The sequence below is a fragment of the Ailuropoda melanoleuca genome, chromosome 6, assembly GCF_002007445.2.
Source record: "Ailuropoda melanoleuca isolate Jingjing chromosome 6, ASM200744v2, whole genome shotgun sequence".
NCBI lineage: Eukaryota > Metazoa > Chordata > Mammalia > Carnivora > Ursidae > Ailuropoda > Ailuropoda melanoleuca.
Genome location: NC_048223.1, coordinates 55,636,175 through 55,656,749, shown reverse-complemented (window position 1 = coordinate 55,656,749; position 20,575 = coordinate 55,636,175). Strand labels below are relative to the sequence as shown.

General features: G+C 38.6%; 1 protein-coding gene across 1 annotated transcript in view; it reads left to right on the top strand.

Annotated features, from left to right (window-relative positions):
• Positions 1–20,575, top strand: part of RYR2 (ryanodine receptor 2) — a 445,869-nt gene that overhangs the window by 172,908 nt on the left and 252,386 nt on the right. Inside the window, 2 exon segments of the mRNA XM_034663566.1 lie at positions 8,106–8,265; positions 11,243–11,390. Of these exon segments, the coding sequence (XP_034519457.1) occupies positions 8,106–8,265; positions 11,243–11,390 (308 nt within the window).

Below are 20,575 nucleotides of genomic sequence, written 5' to 3'. Positions count from 1 at the left end.
TATATATATATATATTTACCCAAACACGCAGAATTCTGATTTAAAACAGAACGAAATTTCTCATCTATAAATGTAGCTTGTGATGTAAATTGAATGACATAAGGCCGTAATTATCCATAATTGCCAGACTAATCTAATCTGCTTAAACCAAAATATTTCTAATACTTTTGTCTGTAGATAAATGATTTATAAAATACAAGATGTCTTATAATGAAATAGTAACTAAGGCAATCTCAGCTTTCTTCTTGCTTAAAAATGATTTATTGCTAAAACACATCGATTCATTCAACATATTTTTATTGAATGCCTATCATGAATCAGACACTATTCTCCATTTTGTGCATAGAAGGAACAAAGCAGTGGAACTCCCTACCATAAAGAAGATTACCTGGTAGTTCTGCTCGCCATAGCCCAAAATACTTAAAAGAAAAAAGATGACATAGTTTTATCTCAGCATTTTCTCATGTTCTGATCTTTTGTTTAATTTGGCATAATTTGGTGAATTTTCTATGTACAAAGGAGAATCTTTGAGATGAAGATGCATGTACCTTTATATTAATTTGGCATATAAAGTTAATTTTTTTAATTTAAATTCAATTAGTCAACATATAGTACATCATTAGTTTCAGATAGAGTGTTCAGTAATTTATCAGTTGCATATAATACCCAGTGCTCATCACATCACATGCCCTGCTTAATTCCCATCAGCCAGTTACCCCATCCCCCCCCCACCTCCACTTCAGCAGCCCTCAGTTTGTTTCCTAGAGGGAAGAGTGTCTCATGATTTTTCTCCCTCTCTGGTTACCTCCCATTTAGTTTTCCCTCCCTTCCCCTGTAATCCTCTATGCTGTTTCTTATATTCTACATATGAGTAAAACCATATGATAATTGTCTTTCTCTGACTGAGTTATTTTGCTCAGCATAATACCCTCCAGTTCCATCCACATCAATATAAATGGTAAGTATTCATCCTTCCTGATGGCTGAGTAATATATATGTGTGTATATATGAATACACACGCACACACACACACACCCCCCACATCTTCTTTACCCATTCATCTGTTGATGGACATCTTGGGTCTTTCTAGAGTTGGCTATTGTGGACATTGCTGCTATGAACATTGGGTTACAGGTGCCCCTTCAGATCACTACCTTTGTATCTTTGGGGTAAATACATAGTAGTGTAAATGCTGGGTCATAGGGTAGCTCTATTTTTAACTTCTTGTGGAACCTTCACACTGTTTTTCAGAGGGGCTGCACCAGCTTGCATTCCCACCAACAGTGTAAGAGGGTTCCCCTTTCTCTGCATCCTCGCCAACATCTGTTGTTTCCTGAGGTGTTAATTTTAGTCTTTCTGACTGCTGTGACGTCGTATCTCATTGTCGTTTTGATATGTATTTCCCTGATGCCAAGGGATGTGGAGCAGTTTTTCATGTGTCTGTTGGCTTCTTATTTGTATGTCTTCTTTGGAGAAATGTCTGTTCATGTCTTTCGCCCCTTTATTGACTAGATTATTTGTTTTTTTGGGTGTTGAGTTTGATAAGTTCTTTATAGATCATGGACACTAGCTCTTTATTTGATATGTCATTTGCAAATATCTTCTTCCACTCCAAAGGTTACCTTTTAGTTTTGTTGACTGTTTCCTTGCTGTGCAGAAGCTTTGGATCTTGATAAAGTCTCCAAAATTCATTTTTGCTTTTGTTTCCCTTGCCTTTGGAGACATGTCTAGCAAAAAGTTGCTGTGGCCAAGGAAACAGAAAATGCTGTGTTGTTTTCTGGGATTTTGATGGATTCCTGTCTCACATTTAGGTCTTCCATCCATTTTGAGTTTATCTTTGTGTGGTGTAAGAAAATGGTCCAGTTTCATTATTCTACGTGTGGCTGTCCAATTTTCCCAGCATCATTTACTGAAGAGACTGTCCTTTTTCCATTGGATCTTCTTTCCTGCCTTACTAAAGATGAGTTGACCGTAGAGTTGAGAGTCCATTTCTGGATTCCCTATTCTGTTGCATTGATCTATGCATCTGTTTTTGTACCAATACCATACTCTCTTGATAATTTAGCTTTATAATACAGCTTTAAATCTGGCAATGTGATGCCACAAGCTTTGGTTTTCTTTTTCAACACTCCTCTGGCTATTCAGGGTCTTTTCTGGTTCCCTACAAATTTAGGATTATTTGTTCCAGCTCTGAAAAAAGTTGTTGGTATTTTGGTAGGGATTACGTTGAATGTATAGATGGCCCTAGGTAACATAGACATTTTAACAATATTTATTCTAATAATCATGAGCATGGAATATTTTTCCATTTCTTTGTGTCTTCCTCAATTTCTTTCATGAGTGTTCTATAGTTTTTAGAGTACAGATCCTGTCTCTTCGGTTAAGTTTATTCCTAGATATCTTATGGTTTTGGGCACAATTGTAAATGAGATCAACTCCTTAATTTATCTTTCTTCTATCTCCTTGTTAGTGCATAATGCACATAATGCAACTGATTTCTGTGCATTGATTTTATATCGTGCCACATTGCTGAATTCCTGTATGAGTTCTAGCAGTTTTGGGGTGGAGTCTTTTGGATTTTCCACATAAAATATCACATCATCTGAGAAGAGTGAGTTTGACTTCTGCATTGCTAGTTTGCATGCCTTTTATTTCTTTTTGTTATCTGAATGCTGAGGCTAGGACTACTAGTACTATGTTGAACAACAATGGTGAGAGTGGGCATCCCTGTCGTGTTCCTAACCTTAGGGGAAAAGCTCTCAGTTTTTCCCCATTGAGAATGATATTTGCTGTGGGCTTTTCATAGATGGCTTTTATGATATTGAGGTATGTTCCCTCCATCCTTACACTGTGGACAGTTTTAATTAAGAAAGGATTCTATATTTTGTCAAATGCCTTTTCTGCATCAGTTGAGAGGATCATATGGTTCTTGTCCCTTCTTTTATTAATGTGATGTATCACGTTTTTTTCTTCCAGTCCATGAACATGGAAAGTTTTTGTGAATGTTTGTGATTTGTGAATGTGAACCACACTTACAGCCCAGGAATAAATCCCACTTGGTCATCGTGAATAATCCTTTTAATGTACTGTTGGATCCTGTTGGCTAGGATCTTGGTGATTATGTTGGTATCCATGTTCATCAGGGATATTGGTCTGTAATTCTTCTTTTTGATGGGGTCTTTGTCTGCTTTTGGGATCAAGGTAATGCTGGCCTCAAAGAATGAGTTTGGAAGTTTTTCTTACCTTTCTGTTTTTTGAAACAGCTTCAGAAGAATAGGTATTAGTTCTTCTTTAAATGTTTGGTAGAATTCCCCTGGAAAGCCATCTGGCCCTGGGCTCTTGTTTCTTGGGAGATTTTTTTATTACTGTTTCAATTTCCTTGCTGGTGATGGGTCTGTTCAGGTTTTCTATTTCTTCCTGTTTCAATTTTGGTAGTTTTTACATCTCTAGGAATGCATCCATTTCTTCCAGATTGCTTAACTTGTTTGCATATAGTTGCTCATAATATGTTCTTATAATTGCTAGTATTTTTTCAGTGTTGGTTGTGATCTCTCTTCTTTCATTCATGATTTTATTTATTTGTGTCCTTTCTCTTTTCTTTTTGATAAGTCTGGCTATGGGTTTATTAATCTTATTAATTCTTTCAAAGAACCAGCTTTTGGTTTTGTTGATCTGTTCTACTGTTCTTTTGGTTTCTGTTTCTTTGATTTCTGCTCTAATCTTCATTATTTCTCTCCTCCTGCTTGGTTTAGGCTTTATTTGCTGTTCTTTCTCCAGTTCCTTTAGGTATAAGGCTAGCTTACATATTTGAAACTTTTCTAATTTTTTGAGAAAGTTTTGTATTGCTATGTACTTCCCTCTTAGGGCCACCTTTGCTGCATCCCAAAGGTTTTGAACAGTTGTGTTTTCATTTTCATTTGTTCCCATGAATTTTTAAAAAATTCTTCTTTAATTTCCTGGTCGAGTCATTAATTCTTTAGTAGGATGCTCTTTAACCTCCAGGTGTTTGAGTTCCTTCCAAATTTTCTCTTGTGAATGAGTTCAAGTTTCAGTGCATTGTGGTCTGAAAATATGCAGGGAATAATCCCAGTCTTTTAGTTCTGGTTGAGGCCTGATTTGTGACCCAGTATGTGATCAATTCTGTAGAATGTTCCATGTGCACTTGAGAAGAATGTGTATTCTGTTTCTTTAGGATAGAATGCTCTGTATATATCTGTGAAGTCCAACTGGTCCAGTGTGTCATTCAAACCCCTTATTTCCTTGTTGATCTTCTGCTTAGATGAGCTGCCCATTGATGTGAGTGGAGCGAAGTCCCCTACTATTATTGTAATATTATCAATGTGTTTCTTTAATTTTGTTATTAATTGGTTTGTTTAGTTGGCTGCTCCCAAATTAGGAGCATAAATATTTATAATTGTCAGATCTTCCTGTTGGATAGACCCTTTAAGTATGATATAGTGTCGCTCTTCATCCCTTACTACAGTTTTTGGTTTAAAATCTTATTTGTCTAATAGGAGGATTGCTACCCCAGCTTTCTTACAATGTCCATTGTCATGATAAATGGTTCTCCACCCCCTCACTTTCAATCTGGAGGTATCTTTAGGTCTAAAATCCATCTCCTGTAGGCAGCATATGGATTGGTCTTGCTTTTTTATCCAATCTGATACCCTCTGTCTTTTGATTGTAGCATTTAGCCCATTTACATTTAGAGTAACTATTGAAGGATATGAATGTAGTGTCATTGTATTACTTGTAAAGTCCCTGTTTCTCTAGATTGTCTGTTTCTTTCTGGTCTATGTTACTTTTGGGCTCTCCCTTCACTTACAGGATCCCCTTTAATATTTCTTGGGGGGGCTGGTTTAGTGATCACAGATTCTTTTATTTCTGTTCGTCTGGGAAGCTCTTTATCTCTCCTTCCATTCTGAATGACACATTACCTGGATAAAGCATTCTTAGCTGCATGTTTTTCTAATTTAGTACCATGAATATATCATGCCAGCCCTTTCTGGCCTGCCACATCTCTGTGGATAGGTCTGATGCCAGTCTAATGTTTCTATCATTGTAGGTTAAGGAGTTCTTGCCTCAAGCTGCTTTCAGGATTTTCTCTTAATCTCTGAAATTCGCATGCTTCACTATAATATGTTGGGGTGTTGATCTATTTTTATTGATTTTGTGGGGCATGCTCTCTACCTCTTGGACTTGAATGCCTGTTTCCTTCCCCCAGATTAGGAAAGTTCTCAGCTATGATTTGCTCAACTATACCTTCTGTCCCGCTTTCTCTTTCTTCTTTCTCTGGGACCAAAATAATTGTAATATTGTTTGCTTTATGGTATCGTTGATTTTTTGAAGCCTTCCTTCATGATCCATTACTTGTTTTTCCCTCTGTTCCTCAGCTTCCTTCCTTTATGTCATCTTGTCTTCTATGTCACTGACTCTGTCTTCTGCCTCATTTACCCTAGCTGTTAGAAGACCCAATTTAGAATGCATATCAGTTAAAGCATTTTTAAATTTCAGCCTGATTAGATTTTATTTCTGCACTTAGAGATTCTCTGTGTCTTTTATGCTTTTTCAAGCCCAGCTAGTAACTTTATAATTGTTATCCTGAATTTCAGCTCTGAGAGTTTACTTATATCCATATTGTTTAGATCTGTGGCAGGGAGTATTACTTCGTGTTCTTTCCTTTGTTGTGAGTTCCTCCTTCTAGTCATTTTGCCCAGAGAAGAATGGATGAACGAGAGAAAAAAATCAGAAATACCAACCACAACCCAGAGGAAAAACCCACTCGACAAATCTGAAGCAGTCAGGAACCAAAAAAGAAAAGAAAAAGAAACAAATGGGGGTTGGGGGTGGAGAAGAGAGCATATAATTTCCCAGGTGGACAAAACAGGGTGATCCAGTTGGTCCTGGGTGTATTTTGCTCTGTTTGTTAGAAAACCCTAAATTCCAAAATTGCAAAGAAAGCAAAATTTATATACATACAAAAATAAAATTGAATACAATGAAAGGAAGCCAAAAAGGAAGAATATACCTATAAAATGTAAATGTAAAAATGAAAGGTAAAAAAAAGACTTAAAAACAAAGAGTTAATAAAATAAGAAACTAGTTGAAAAGGAAAAAAAAGAAAAGTAAAATTTTAAACTGAAAGATAAAAGAATCATGAGAAGTAAATTTCAAATTCTAAATACTACTTTCTCCTAGCACTGGAGTTTTACAGTTCTGTGTGCTTGGTAAACTTGGTAATCCCCGATGTTATAGAGGTTCTTCTGGGGGAGGGGGCTGCTGCGCTGATTCTCAGGGGTCTTGGCCTGGGCGGAGTTGCACCACCCCTTGCCAGGGGGCCGGGCTCAGTGTAAGCTGCTTTGGGTTGCTCTATGTGGCTTTTGTCCCCTGAAGGCTTTCTGAGCCCCATTAGAGGATGAAAATAAAAATGGCCCCATTCTGATCTCCAGCCCTGGAACTGTGAGATCTTGACCTCCTTAACTTCAGTAAACCCTCAGGGAAAAGCAGTCTTCACTTTTGTGTGCACCTCACTCTGGAGACACCTGCGAAACACATCGTGCTTATCCTCCTGGGGGAGAGAGTAGGGTTCTCACGGGCCTGCCACTTACAGGGCCCTGATCTGAGAGCAGTTGCCTGATTGTACTGCCATTCACGGTTTATGGCAAACGGAGCTGAGAGCCCACTTTTGGGTTCACTGACCATAATCAGTTTCCCTGCTCCAATGCTTGGGAACTTTGCCACCTCAGGCACCCTCATTCGTTCCATGACCCTGGGGATCCTGAGACCACACTGTCCTACCTAGGATTTTGCCCTGCTTTGCCAGCTGAGCACCTTTCAGGCAAGGATGACTGTCACTGGAGCAGATTTTTTAAAGTACCGATTTTATGCTCCAGGGCTCTATCACTCTCCAGTAGCTGGCTTACAGAGACTCCCTCCCCCTGCTGTTTATCTTCCAATATAGCCCCTCTGATTCACTTCTCTGCACCTGCTACCTTTCCAAAAGTGGTCGCTTTTCTATTTGTAGAATTCCAACAATTCTTTTCTTAATCTCAGTTTGAATTCATACATTTTTCAGAACGATTTGATAGTTATCTAGCCAAATGCAAGGCACCAGATGAAACAAGTTTCCCTACTCTTCTGCCATCTTGCTTCCCCCCACTAATTCTTTCAAAAACTATAGATATAAAGGCTGATTACTTGCCATGCACTATTTCAAGTATAATGGCAGTTAGAAAAATGGATTAGAAACAAATCCTGACCTCAAGGCCTAGTTGATTATAAGGAATATAATGACAGAAGAATGGAAGAGAAGCAGCTATAAAATACGTTTTGTTGGAATCTCAGTAATTAAGTAGAATGAGGTGATTCTGTGTATGTCTGTAGGGAGCAGGGCAGTATTATTGCCCTAATATGTACATACTGAAAATTTTACATTTTCAATTTTATATTTTTTCCAAAAGATGAAAACCTAAACTCATTTTTGTCCTCTCTCTCCATTTCAGAGTATGGAAGTAGTCTCTTTGTAAGAGTTCCATAAAATCCAGGCCTTAATAATTTTTTAGATGGTTAAATACCTGGGATCTTCTATTCTCTTATCCAGAGGCTTCCTAAATTATACAACTAGGAAAGGCAAATAAAATAATTTATAAATGCATTAAAATTTCTCTATAAAATAATGAACAGCTAGTATCTGTAAGTATCCTGTAAATATTCAAATTAATATAACATTTAAAAGTTGAAGAAAATGAGAATAGGAAGAGAAATCCATCAGATGTTTTCATTGGTAACCAATATTTTGGTTTGTACTATAGAAAAGCCTCAATAGTTAGGGACTCAATAAATCCTTCTCAACTTTGAGAGATAGGTAAGTTGTCTCATTTCACTTTTATTGGCATAAAAATGAAGACTGAGATTGTGTGGTCTTTCTATCTAATGGGTTATTAGCTTAAGTGAAGCGTTCCAGGCTTGCTAAACAGTGGTAACCACTGTGGTTAAACGGACCATTAGAAGTAGGTTGGGGCCATTAAAAAGACTGTTATAGGGATTTTTAAGCTTTGGCTTTTTCAAAAATGCCAATTATATATTTCTTTTGTTTTGCTTTGTAGTTACCAGCTGACAAGTGGATATAAGCCTGCCCCAATGGACCTGAGCTTCATCAAACTCACCCCATCTCAGGAAGCGATGGTGGACAAGTTGGCAGAAAATGCCCATAATGTGTGGGCCCGGGATCGAATCCGGCAGGGCTGGACTTATGGCATCCAACAGGTACATGGAAATTTAGCTTATGGAGGCTGAGATTTGCTTATGTGGTGGTCAGCATAATTCCTAACAGGAGAGGTTAGGATGATGACTGTTCTGAACCTCACATACATGTCTTAATGTACATATTTCCAGTTCAGTGCTGGACTCCAGAAGTCAGATGACTGTAACCCTCAGTGTTCACATGAGGTACACGGTGAGTTTTAACCAGAACAGTGATTTATAACGTGGTTTCATGGCATTTCTCTCTCTGAGGTTGTATTTAAGGAGAACCTTTTGAAATATGAGAAGGTTGAGATGATATAATAATAAGAGAGGTCCCAGTTCCTCATTCGAACCCCCCGGGGCCAGATGAATGTCAGAACGCAGATACCTTTCAACTTCCAGGATGGCGCTACAGTGATGTGGTCTGTGTTTCTTAGCGCTCTCAGCAGGACAGCGGAATGCGAATCACTGTTCAGCACAGTGTAGGCATGATGACACGGAGAGAGATAAATAAGCCTATAAACAGGCTTGCAGCAATTCAGATCATGCTTTACCACCCACTGAGTTTTTGTTAAACTTAGTAAAGGGCAAGTTTTCTGAGGTTTCTGGATGTCAGAGGCACGGATCTCTGTCTGTTAGTGGTGGTGCTGGTGGAGTGACTAACGGTCAATGAGTACGTCCTGAGGGGGCAGCGCAGAGGGGCCAAAGAGCAAATATGGGCCTCACCTCTGAGTCACCGTGAGACCCCCGCACCACTGTTTTCCTCATCAGTAGGGGATTTAATGTCCTCGTGTGACTTCACGTTTGAGAAAGGCTCAAAGCCGTGCCCGGGCCAGACCAAATGTGCACGGCAGTTTGCTGTTCAGTTAGATGGCCGTCCCCATGTCTAGAGTTTTGCACACATTCTCTTTAACTCTGACAACAGTTCCGTGAGGGAGGGATCATTTTTATTCCCAATTCACATATGGTGCCCAGGAAGCCCTCGCAGGAGCAGTTTGCCCAGGGCTACACAGTTAGCAGGTGGCAGACCCTGCTTGGGATCGAGCCTTCTGACTCCAGAGCCCAAACTCTTCACTTCCTTGTTGCAGTGCCTCTTGCCAGCTCACTTTGGGCTGCTTTTACTTAACATTTTTCAGGAATAAAATGGATTCTTACTTACAGGGTAGGCTGTGGTCCAGGATCAGTCTAAGTGTTCATTTGAAAAAAAATGAACTTCGAAAATCCTTCCAAGCCAGTGACTTTTTGCTACAGGGAAGAAAAATTGAAGAGCCTTGATGTGCCTCATGAAATATATTTTTATATTGAATTAAGCTGGTCATAACTGATGAGAATGTCAACACTACATCTGCTCCAGCATTGTGTGTGTGTGTGTGTGTGTGTGTGTGTGTGTGTGTGGCAAGAGAACCTGAACTTTATACCCCAGACAGATCAGGGGTCCACACTGGCTCTTTGCCAGAGGAGGGCTTCCTTGCCTTGAAGACCACGTAGCTCTGTCAGACAAACCAGAATTTCCCTGAGGTCCCTCTGTTCCTGGGCGGGGGCGGGGGAGTGCTCCTTCCTGTGCATGCGGTTCCTCATAAAAGCACAAGGCTGTGTTTGAGGCTGCCAGAACTCTCATTTGAATCATTTCCCCATTCCTTCCCCCAGGCCACACCCCATCCCTGCACCACATTCCCTACTGACGTAGCCCATGTTTGCCGGATTACTTGAATGAGTGTTGTCTTGAATTTTCCATCGCCTTCTTGTTAACGTAATCTAGTTTAGAACTTCATTGAAAGTCCTTGAAAGCAGTTTCCTTGAATTACCTCTTCTCTGTCTGTCTAGCACAGCTGCTTTCAAACATGAGTGTGCATCGACTCCCCGGGGAGCTCCTTTTCACAGAGTCCCAGGACACCATCTCTAGAGAGGATGAGTCATTCAAGGCTTCAGACTTTCTGTAGATGAAAAGTTTGGGGGCTAAAACCCCATAGAAAGAGAGGACTTGCAGGGTCATGTTTACACCATTGGTTTATTTGGGGTGGCTTTGGAGTGGTGCTCCCAGCCTAACGACCTAGGTGACCTTGACTCCCAATGTGTCAGTCCATGTTCACGTATTCAATAGTACGAATGTGTAGAGAGAGGGGAGAAGACCGTATGAAAAGCTGTCCTTGCTCCTACCGAACCAAGACAAACCCCTTCCGCCATGTAACGTATTTGTTTCGAGAAGTTTGGGAGGTCCCACAGCCTACTCACTCTTAGTCATGCTCGGGTTAACCTGAGAATTGGGAATGCTTCCTGAAATATGGAAAGTCCGGCAAAATCTGCAGCAGAGACTCAGGGAGTGGATGGAAGGAAGTGATTTCTTTTGCCAGGATAGTGGGATCACCTGCTTTCTTGCTTTGCCAACACCAGTTCCACCATATTTAAACCTGGAGCCTCTTTTGTCGTAAATAAATTGTCAGTTTTTTAGGTATTTCAGTACTTCTGCTATTAACTGGTTTCACAGGTTGATGGAATCACCCTAATGCATATTGTTCAGGCTCTTTGAGTTCATAGAACAGCTGTCTATAACACGCTGGGTTTTTCCGAGAAAGTGACAGCAGTCATATGTTGTTTGTAGGCTAAAATCACTGAGAGGTGACCAGTGATCATTGGGCTGTTCTTGTAACAAAGACTTGTCCGTCAATTGTGCAAGGAAATTCTGTGTTCTCTAAATTCACCCGTTGCCCTGTGACCCCTACAGATGGAAGGTGGTTGAAGAGATCCTTCCAGTTGGCTTTTGTTGTTGCCATTTTTTACTTTTTCTTCAGCTGGGGAGGGCCTGCAGTTACTCATTTGATTCCATCTTTTATATTGCTAGGGGTTCATAACTTCTGTAATCTGAGAAGACCAAGGGGGTGGGGGAGGGGCAGCTTTTACCTCCTTGGCTTCACATTCTATTGTATTTGGCGGCTGTCTCATCACCAAAATGATTGTTTTAGTACTGCTTTGATGACCAACACCTTTCCTCTTCCTGTAGGATGTAAAGAACAGGAGAAACCCTCGCCTGGTGCCCTACGCCCTTCTGGATGACCGCACCAAGAAATCTAATAAGGACAGCCTCCGTGAGGCTGTGCGCACGCTGCTGGGGTATGGCTACAACCTGGAGGCACCAGATCAGGATCCCGGTATTGTTTTTCAAAGATTTTATTTATTTATTAGAGAGGGAGAGAGAGATAATGAGAGAGGGCACAGGCAGGGGAAGGGGCAGAGGGAGAGGAAGAAGCACACTCCCCACTGAGCAGGGAGCCCGATGCGGGACTCGATCCCAACACCCTGGGATCATGACCTGAGCTGAAGGCAGACGCTTCACCGACTGAGCCACCCAGGGGCCTGGAATCATGGTATTTTGGTTTTCCTTTCTTCCTCTTGGGTTGCAAAGTTGTGTAGTAGTTCTTCAAAGCCAAATAATTAACGAAAGGGGGGGAGTACTAGATGAGTCCTTCGGGATGTCATCTGGTTTGTAATTTGTGGTTCAGAGCATTTTTTTCCTGAAGGACACTTGAGGGATTAGATTCATCTCTTAGTAGTGTGTCTCAGGACCACAGTGATTCTGCCAGGGGAAGAAACGGGGTTAACCTTCCCAAAGAGTTTGAGGTGAGCAGTTAACTCTCTTAACTCTGGTATTGCCCCCACCCGACCCCAACAGTTCTTCAAAAGAGTTGGTTTAGTTGTTTAGCTAGTGTCTTCTGAACCTTCATTATTTATACTCCTACCTACAGGCAGTATTAACTAATTAGTGCAATATTTTGCTTTAAGATAAGCACATTAGGGTGGGCAGTCAGTAAATCTGTGTTGAAGAAATGGGTTTTCAGAGGTTTTATAAAGAACACATTTCTCTTAAATAATACCTTGTAAGTATATGGTTTAAAATATCAATTCCTTTATCCTTTTCTTAAAGTTTGAGCTGGTATGAATATCTATATTTTGAAATTGGCAAAGTAAAATAAACAATGTATGTTTCCTTATAGTGCCTATATTTTTTGATAGAAAGTTTTTAAAAATGTATCCTAAATATTCTTTAAGGACTATTATTTTCAGTGTTGTATCTGTGCACAGAAATCCAGGCTTTTCATGTGCAGCAAGTGTTTCTAAGACCTTTACAATTACATAATCATCGCAGTAGTAACCCTGTGGGGGTGGTCCATGCAGTATGCTCAGTTTACAGATTAGGAACCTGACATTCAGAGACTTCCCTGCCTTTCCATTCACTAGGTTGTAGATGCAGAATTGCATCCCAGGCATTCTGACTCCAGAGTTCCAGTTGATTCAGTATGTAGTTAACATCTTAATAGCTCTTACTAGATACTGAACCCTTACATTTGCTCAAGTAAAATGAGATATTTCCTTGATAACAGTAATATTCATAATCATAATATAACTCCTTACTTTATCTTGAGGTCAGTTTCATAGCAACAAATATTTGGTCGACCCTTATTAACCAGATGCTACCAGGTATGAAAGGTACCAGGATCTCTGTCTTAAAGAGTGTAGTCCACATGACCACTGGAATGGAAATACATAATACAAGGCTTCTAAGCTAAGATGTAACAGAATTACTGAATAGTATTCTCTTCTAATAAACCGTAAGTTTTTTAAATCATGCTTCTGTTGATGAAGATTTGGGTTGTTTCCAGGTTTTGGCTATTATGAATAAAACTGCTATGAACACTTGTAGAAAGACTTTGTGAAGTCTTAGACTTTTCATTTCTCTTTAGATAAATATCTAGGGAGTAAAATTACTGAATCATGGGACAGATATAGTCTTTATAAGAAGATTCCAGATGGTTCTGCGAAGTTACTCCCATGACCATTGTATGAGGGTGCCAGTTGCTCCCACATTCTGGCCAAGAATTGGTAGTGAATCTTTCTGATTTTAACCATTCTGGTAGATGCAAAATGGGATCTTACAGTTTTAATTCTCATTCTTCTTGTGAATAATAATGTTGAAATTTTTTCTTGTACTTTTTGGCCATTGGTATAAGTATTTTTTTTTTCAAATCTATATCCATTTAAAATATTGGGTTGTTTTGTCTTCTTTTTATTGAATTGTAAGTATATGTAATTATATATATTTTATACACATATGCACACACACACAAATTTTCTGTATATAAGGACTATGTCAGATATTGGAAATAATTCCTCACAGTTTGTGGGTTGTGCTTTCATTTTCTCAGTGAAATCTTTCAGAGAGCAGAACATTCTTAATTTTAATGAAGTCCATTTACAATTTTTTCCCCTTTATGGTTGTATATTTTATGTCCTGAGAAATATTTACCTATGCAAAAACAAATATTTTCTCTTGTGCTTTCTTCTAGAAGTTATATTATTTTGTTTTTCATTTAGGTCTGTAGTCTAATTTGAGTTGTTTTGTTTGTGATGAAAGACTAAGTTCAAGATTCATTTTTGTCCAGATAGATATCCAGCTGTCTCAGCATCATTTTTTGGAACAAATTATCCTTTCCTCATTAAATTCCTGTGGCACCTTTGTCAAGTAGCTATTGACCATTGGGTTCTATTGTTCTGTATGTCTGTCCTTAAGTCAATACCACACTACTGTCTTTATAACGGCAACCTTATAACAAATCTTAAAATCAGGTAGGGTAGGTCCTCTAACTTTTTCTTTAAGAGGTTTTTCAGTCTCCTTTTTTCCTTGCATTTCTTTTTGAATTTTAGATTCCACTTGTAAATTTGGTTTTGGTGAGATTACAGTGGACTTTGTCAGTCAATTAGGGGAGAATTGACATTTTAACAATATTTAATCTACCAGTTCATGAATGTGGCCTATCTTTCCAATTATTTTGGTCCTCTTTAGTTTGTCTCCTACTTTCAGAGTGGAGGTCTCGCCCATTATTTTTTAGAGGTATCTGATATTTTGGAAATACGATAAATGAAATTGGTTTTCATTTCACTTCATCTTCCAGTTGTTTACTGTGAATATGAGAAACACAGTATGTATATATTGTTATTCCATCCTGTGGTCTGACAGAATTCATCTTACATTTTTTTCTTTCTTTTTGTCTTTTTTTTTGTGTGTGTGTAAAGCATATAGGTTTTTCTACCTAAATAACCATGATGTCTCCCCCTCTCCCCACAAAAAAATATTTACTTTTTCCTTTATAATTATCATGCCTTTTTGTCTTTTGACTATTGAACAGGAAAAGACTTACAGTGTTTAACAGAAGGTGTGAGAGAGGTTATCCTGCCTTGTTGCCAGTCTTAAGGGAGAAAGTTGTAATGTTTCACTAGGAAGTATGATCTTAACTGTAGGTCTAGATGCCCTTTATCACAGTGAAGAAATTCCTTTTTCTTCCTAGTTTGTTAGGAGCTTTTTTCATGAATGGGATATTGAATGTTGAAGTCTGTCAGATACTTTTTTTTTTTTTTTGCCATTCATTGAGATGGTTATATATTACTCTCCTTTATTCTTCTAATATTGCAAATAACATTGATTTTTTTAATGTTAGAGTTTGCATTTCTGGTGTAACTCTACCTGGTCATGGTGTATTATGCCTTTCTATATATAGCTGGATTCTATTTGCTATTTTGTTAAGAAATTTTGTATGCATGTCGTAAGGAATACTGGTATGTAATTTCCTTTTCTTGCAACATCTCTTTGTCAGTTGTTGATATGAGAGTAGTAATGGCTTCATGATATAAGTTAGGAAATGTTCCCCCTGTTTTCTGATTTTGGGTTAGTTTTTTATTCTTACATAAATGTCTTATAGAATTTATCATTAAAACTGTCTGGGCATATAGTTTTATCTTTAGGAAATGTATTTGATTATGAATTCAATTTCTTTAATAATTATGGAAGATATGTAGATTTTCTATTTCTTCTTATGTCACTTTTGATAAGTTATACTTTTTCAATAAGTCAGTTTCATTTAAATTGCCATATTTACTGGCATAAAGTTATTCTAATGCCCCCTTATGATCCTTTTGATGTTCATAGGGTCTCTAGTGGCACCTCTTTTTATTCTTGGTGTTGACAGTTTATGTTTCTCTTTTTTTTGTCATGGTCAGTCTTCTTATGGATCTATTGACTTTATAAATCTTTCAAAGAGTGAATTGATCTTAAATGTATTTTTTTTGGTTCAACTTTCAGACATTTATTTATTCTCCCACATTATCAATCATGGATTATTATTAGTCAATTTTCATAATTATGAGTGGCTACGTCTCCCATCTTCTCAGGAAAATGGCACTGTTGAGTGACTGGCATCCAGTGAGAACTCCAGTCTTTGGTCAGTGTTACAACTCTTGGCTTCACAGCCCCATGAGCCCTCTTTGAGGTGACCTACTAACTGTAAATTTTGATGAACAACTGGATATATCAGGCATATAAACATTTATTAATACCTATGATAACATAGCACTGTTAACTAGGCTTGTAATGATCATTTTGCAATATATACAAATATCAGATTATTATATTGTACATGTGAAACTAATACAATGGCACATGTTAGTTATACCTTAATAAAAAAAAAGAGACAAATAGGCAATATATCTGAATAGTAAGGGAAACATCATAGATTGAAAAACATATGAAGATATTTCAAATTTCCCTAATCATTAGAGAAATACAATATGAAGTAATTATTTGTAGCTTTATATCCAACAAATTAAAATAATTAGAAAGCTATATGATCTCAAGTGTTGACAAGGATTTGACACAATAGGAACCCATATGTTTTTGTTAAAAGTATAACTTGGCAAAGCTGATGTGTGAAAAGCTTGTGTTATATAGAAACCATGAGTATGTCCCAGAAAACGCTACATACACTTGAATGTAGAAACACTCCTGTGTGGTCAGTCAGGGTGTGTGGGAATGTGTTTATTACAGCACTATTTATGATCATGAAAGCTGGAAGCATCCTACGTGTTTATTTCTGGGAAATATTATTAGATAAAAATAATAGAAATGTTAAAAAATATTGCATGCAGCAATTAAGAAGCAGTGAAGTATGGAATAGAGTATAAGGTAATACCATTAGTATCATTTCTAAGTATTCTACAGCTTACAAAAATACAAAACTATCCAAGGAAAAACACCACATATATTAGAATGACACCAGTGGTGGAGAAAGGAGTGAGAAAATGTATTTTGAGATCAAGGATTAAAAAAAGGAAAAAAAAAAGCAATAGAGGAGACTTACACAGTCCAACAGAATAATACAAATGAACTGAATAGTTTAGTCTCTGTTTGAGGTCCCCAACACATACTCATACACACACACACACACACACACACACACACACACACACACACACACCAAGAAGTAAAACAAAAAGCCAGATTAGCTAATGTTCTGGTATCGGAGCTGGTTAAAAATACAATGGTACATTCATACAATGGAATATTATGAAACTGTTAAATACAGTGAAATGCTGATAGGGAACAATCTCAAGTGTTTCATATTAAGTTTAATAGCAAAGTCGTGAACCCTGCAAAAAGCATGGTACTAATTTGCGTTATAACAAAGAGTATATGTGAACGCTTGCACATGCACAGACGGATTCTGGATAGGCACAGAAAACAATGGTGACAGTGATTGCTTCCAGGAAGGATAGCTAGATAACTGACGGACAGCTGTGGGAGGGGAGATTTACATTTTGCTGCATATCATTTCTGTTTAATTTTATACCGTATTTGCATTACCCATTCAAGCAAACAAAAGAAATGCACTGTTAAAAAAATTAGGGTTGATATTCAAGAAAGGGTGTGCATTTTACCCTGTATAAGGAAATGTGCAGTATATGCCAGAAAAAAATAACTAGTGATGATTATATTTTAGACATTTTCAGTCAAGGGCATAGACTGTGTCAGTTACATCTGATGTATTCATTTTTAGGGATAACCTTATTCCCTGGATACTGCATAAGATGTTATCCTTATGACATATAATTTTACAGTATTTACAGTGTATAATGTTGTCTTCTTTGCACCCTTATGAGGCAATGTATTGCTACCTTACAGTTACCTACTTTCTTGTTGCTTATGTGAATTTCAGGAAGAAAGGGAAAGAGTTCAGAGTTATAAAATCCATGTTTGGGTTTCATGTCACTTCCATATTTCAAATCATCCTCATTTTCATTTGATGTTAATACATAGTTATAGAACATCTACTGTGCCTAGTTCTGGGGATTCAAAAATGAGTAAAACCATTTTTGCCCACAGATAGCTCTCAGGGGAGGCAAGGAAGGAAGACTGAATTTTCAACATTATTATATGGTATAAGCATTAATGCTCAAGTGTCACAGCATAGACGGTTTAACTCAGCTTGGTGATGTCAGAGCAGTCTTCGTAAAGGAAGTGTGTTGGTTATCTATTGCTGTGGAGCAAATTTCCCCCAAAACTTAATGACTTAATGATGTTATCTCAAAGTTTCCGTGTTTTGGAATTTGAGAGTGGATTAGTCAGGTAGTTCTGGATCATGGTCTCTCTTGAGGTTGCTGTTAAGTTGGTCAGGGAAATGGCCATCTGAAGACTTCAGTGGGGCGGGAGGATTTGCTTCTAGGAGAGCTCATGGCATAATTGTTGGCCAAAGGATTCAGTTTCTCTCTGGCTGTTAGCAAGAGGCCCAAGTTCCTTGCCAGTAGACCACCTCAGAGATGCTTGAGTGCCTTCACATAGCAGCTGACTTCCCCTAGTGTGAATAAGAGATAGTGTGAGGGGAGACATCAATGTCCATTACAATTACTTCTGTCATATTCTGTTTGTTACAAGTGAGTCAGAAAAGCAGCCCAACTCAAGCCCACAGTTTTTGAAAGGCAATGTGACAAAACATTTGCAGACATGTTTTAAAACCACCTACTTTAGTAGGTAAAGTAGGGTAAAATTTAGAAGGATGAATAGGAATCACCCAAGTTCCATGTATTCCAAGAGAATGGTATGTCTAAAAGCTTGGAGCCACAAGGGAGCCTTGCACATGGGGATTTCAGCTTTGTGTAGCTCAATGTAGAGTTTGAGAAGTCGCAGGTAATGAAGTAGAGGAGGCCGAGATTGGGGGAAAAGGTTTCTCTAGTTTAAAAAAATAGTCTAATGACTTTGGAGAGTATGGATTGAATGTGAACATAAGTGAAGGTGAGGACAGCAGTTCGGAGGCTATAAAAGAAGTGTAGATGAGGAGTGTTGAAGCCCCGAGCTTAGCCAATACTGTGCACAGAGCAGACAGCACAGAATCATTTGACATTTAGAAGTAGAATCAGCAGAAGGACAAAGGGGGTGTCCGGGATGGTTTCTGGGTTGGTAGATGTCAAGTACATCCACATTCACACGGAACACAGGGGTCAGAGCAGAGAGAGTTGAGATATTGGGGAGATTCCAAGTTTGACTTTAAACATGTTGAGTTTGGGGCACCTGAGTGGCTCAGTCAGTCGAGGGTCTGAGTCTTGATTTCAGCTCAGGTCATGATCTCAGAGTTGTGCTGTACATGGAGCCTGCTTAAGATTCTCCTTCTCCCTCTGTCCTTCCCCCCTCCTCTCTCTCTCTTTCTCTCTCTCTCTTCCTCTCTAAAAAAAAAAAAAAAGAGTAAAATAAACATGTTGAGTTTGAAATGCTTGTGAGGCATTGGACAGACTCAGTTCCATTTGTAAGTATAAAGCTGAGGCTGTCTGTTAGAGAGGAAGTAAGGGTTAATGATTTTATTTATTAACTTATTTTTTAATGGGAGACTTTGGACATTTTTTATGCTAAGGGAAAGAACCAGCAGAAAGCAGGAGGTTGAAGGTAAAGGAAAGGAGCTGGATGAAGTATAATGTCTGAGAGGGTGAGGGGTGAATTCAGAGCATGGATGAAGGGACTGGCCTAATATAATAGGGAGAATACCTGCTCCCCTAAATTTGGTGGGAAAGAGGTAAGGATTGAAGGAAATGTTAAACCTGTGTTCATGGAGAGTCAGGACAAAGCACGGAATTCTTGCTACATGGGTCCTATTTTCTGCTGAAATATAAAATGAGCTCATTTGCTAAGGGGGCAGAGTGGGAGAGGGCTGGCCTGTGTTGGAAGCCTTGAAGAGAGCAATGAAGATTTGCCATATGTAGCATTCTAGGTTGGCTTTTCTTTTTTTTGCCTCCAGCACTCTGTATATGTCCTCCCACTGCCTTCAGGCCCCCCGTGTTTTCTGATGAGACACTGGCTGTTAGTCTTATTGAAGATCCTTGGATGGGTTGTGTTGCTTCTCTCCTGGTCCTTTCAAGATTCTTTGTCCTTCAGTAATTTGATTATAATGCATCTAGTGTGGATTTCTTTGAGTTTACCCTACTTGGATTTTGTTGAGCTTCTTGGAACTGTAAGTGAATGTTTGTCATCAAATTTGGAGAGTGGTCATTGTTTCTTTAAATATTCTTTCTACCCTTTTCCTCTCTTCTCCTGCTGAGATGTCCATTATGTGTATGTTGGCACACTTGATTGTGTCCCACAGGCCTCTGAGGCTGTTTAGTTTTTCATTCCTTTTTTCCCCCGTTTTTCATACTTGATAATTTCAGTGGCTCTATCCTCAGGTTCATTGACTCTGTCTTTTGCTTGTTTAAACCTACAGGTGAACCCCTCTAGTGGATTTTTATTTTCGGTTATTGTACTTTTCCAGAATTTCTGTTTGGTTCTTTTTTATAATCTCAGTCTCTTTATTGATATTCTCTATTTGGTGAAACATCATTCTCATATGTTCCTTTTGTTCTTTAGACATGGTTTATTTTAGTTCTTTGAACACATTTAAAATAGCTAATTAAAAACCTTTGTCTAATAACTTAGGGACGATTTCTGACTCATATTTTCCCCTGTAGGAGACATACTTTCTTGTCTCTTTGAATGTCTCACTATTTTTGTTGAAAACCAGATACTTTAAATAATATAATATGGCATCTCTGGAATCTCCCTTCACCTGTGTTTTGTTATTATGCTTTTTGTAATTGTCATCATTTGTTTAATGACTTTCTTAACTGGTTTTGCACACTTTTTTTTTTCTTTTTTATGTGTGGCCCCTGGAGTCTCTGTTTCATTAACCTTATAGTCAGTTAGGGTTTGGGCAGAAACTTCCCTAAATGTCTGGCACTTTCAAGTCTCCCAGTCTGTGTTGAGAGAGGGGCTTTTTGTGCCTGTTGGGACATGCCTCCAACATACCACCAGGCAGTCCTTACTTAGCCTTCACTTACTGCCTGTGCGGAGCCTTAAGGTATCCCAGCGTTGAGAACTTATGGGCTTCTCGGGTCTTTCCTGAACACACACACACACACACACACACACACACACACACACAGGCCTGGGCATGAGCATTGCATTCTGGATTGCCAGGATTACACTGGA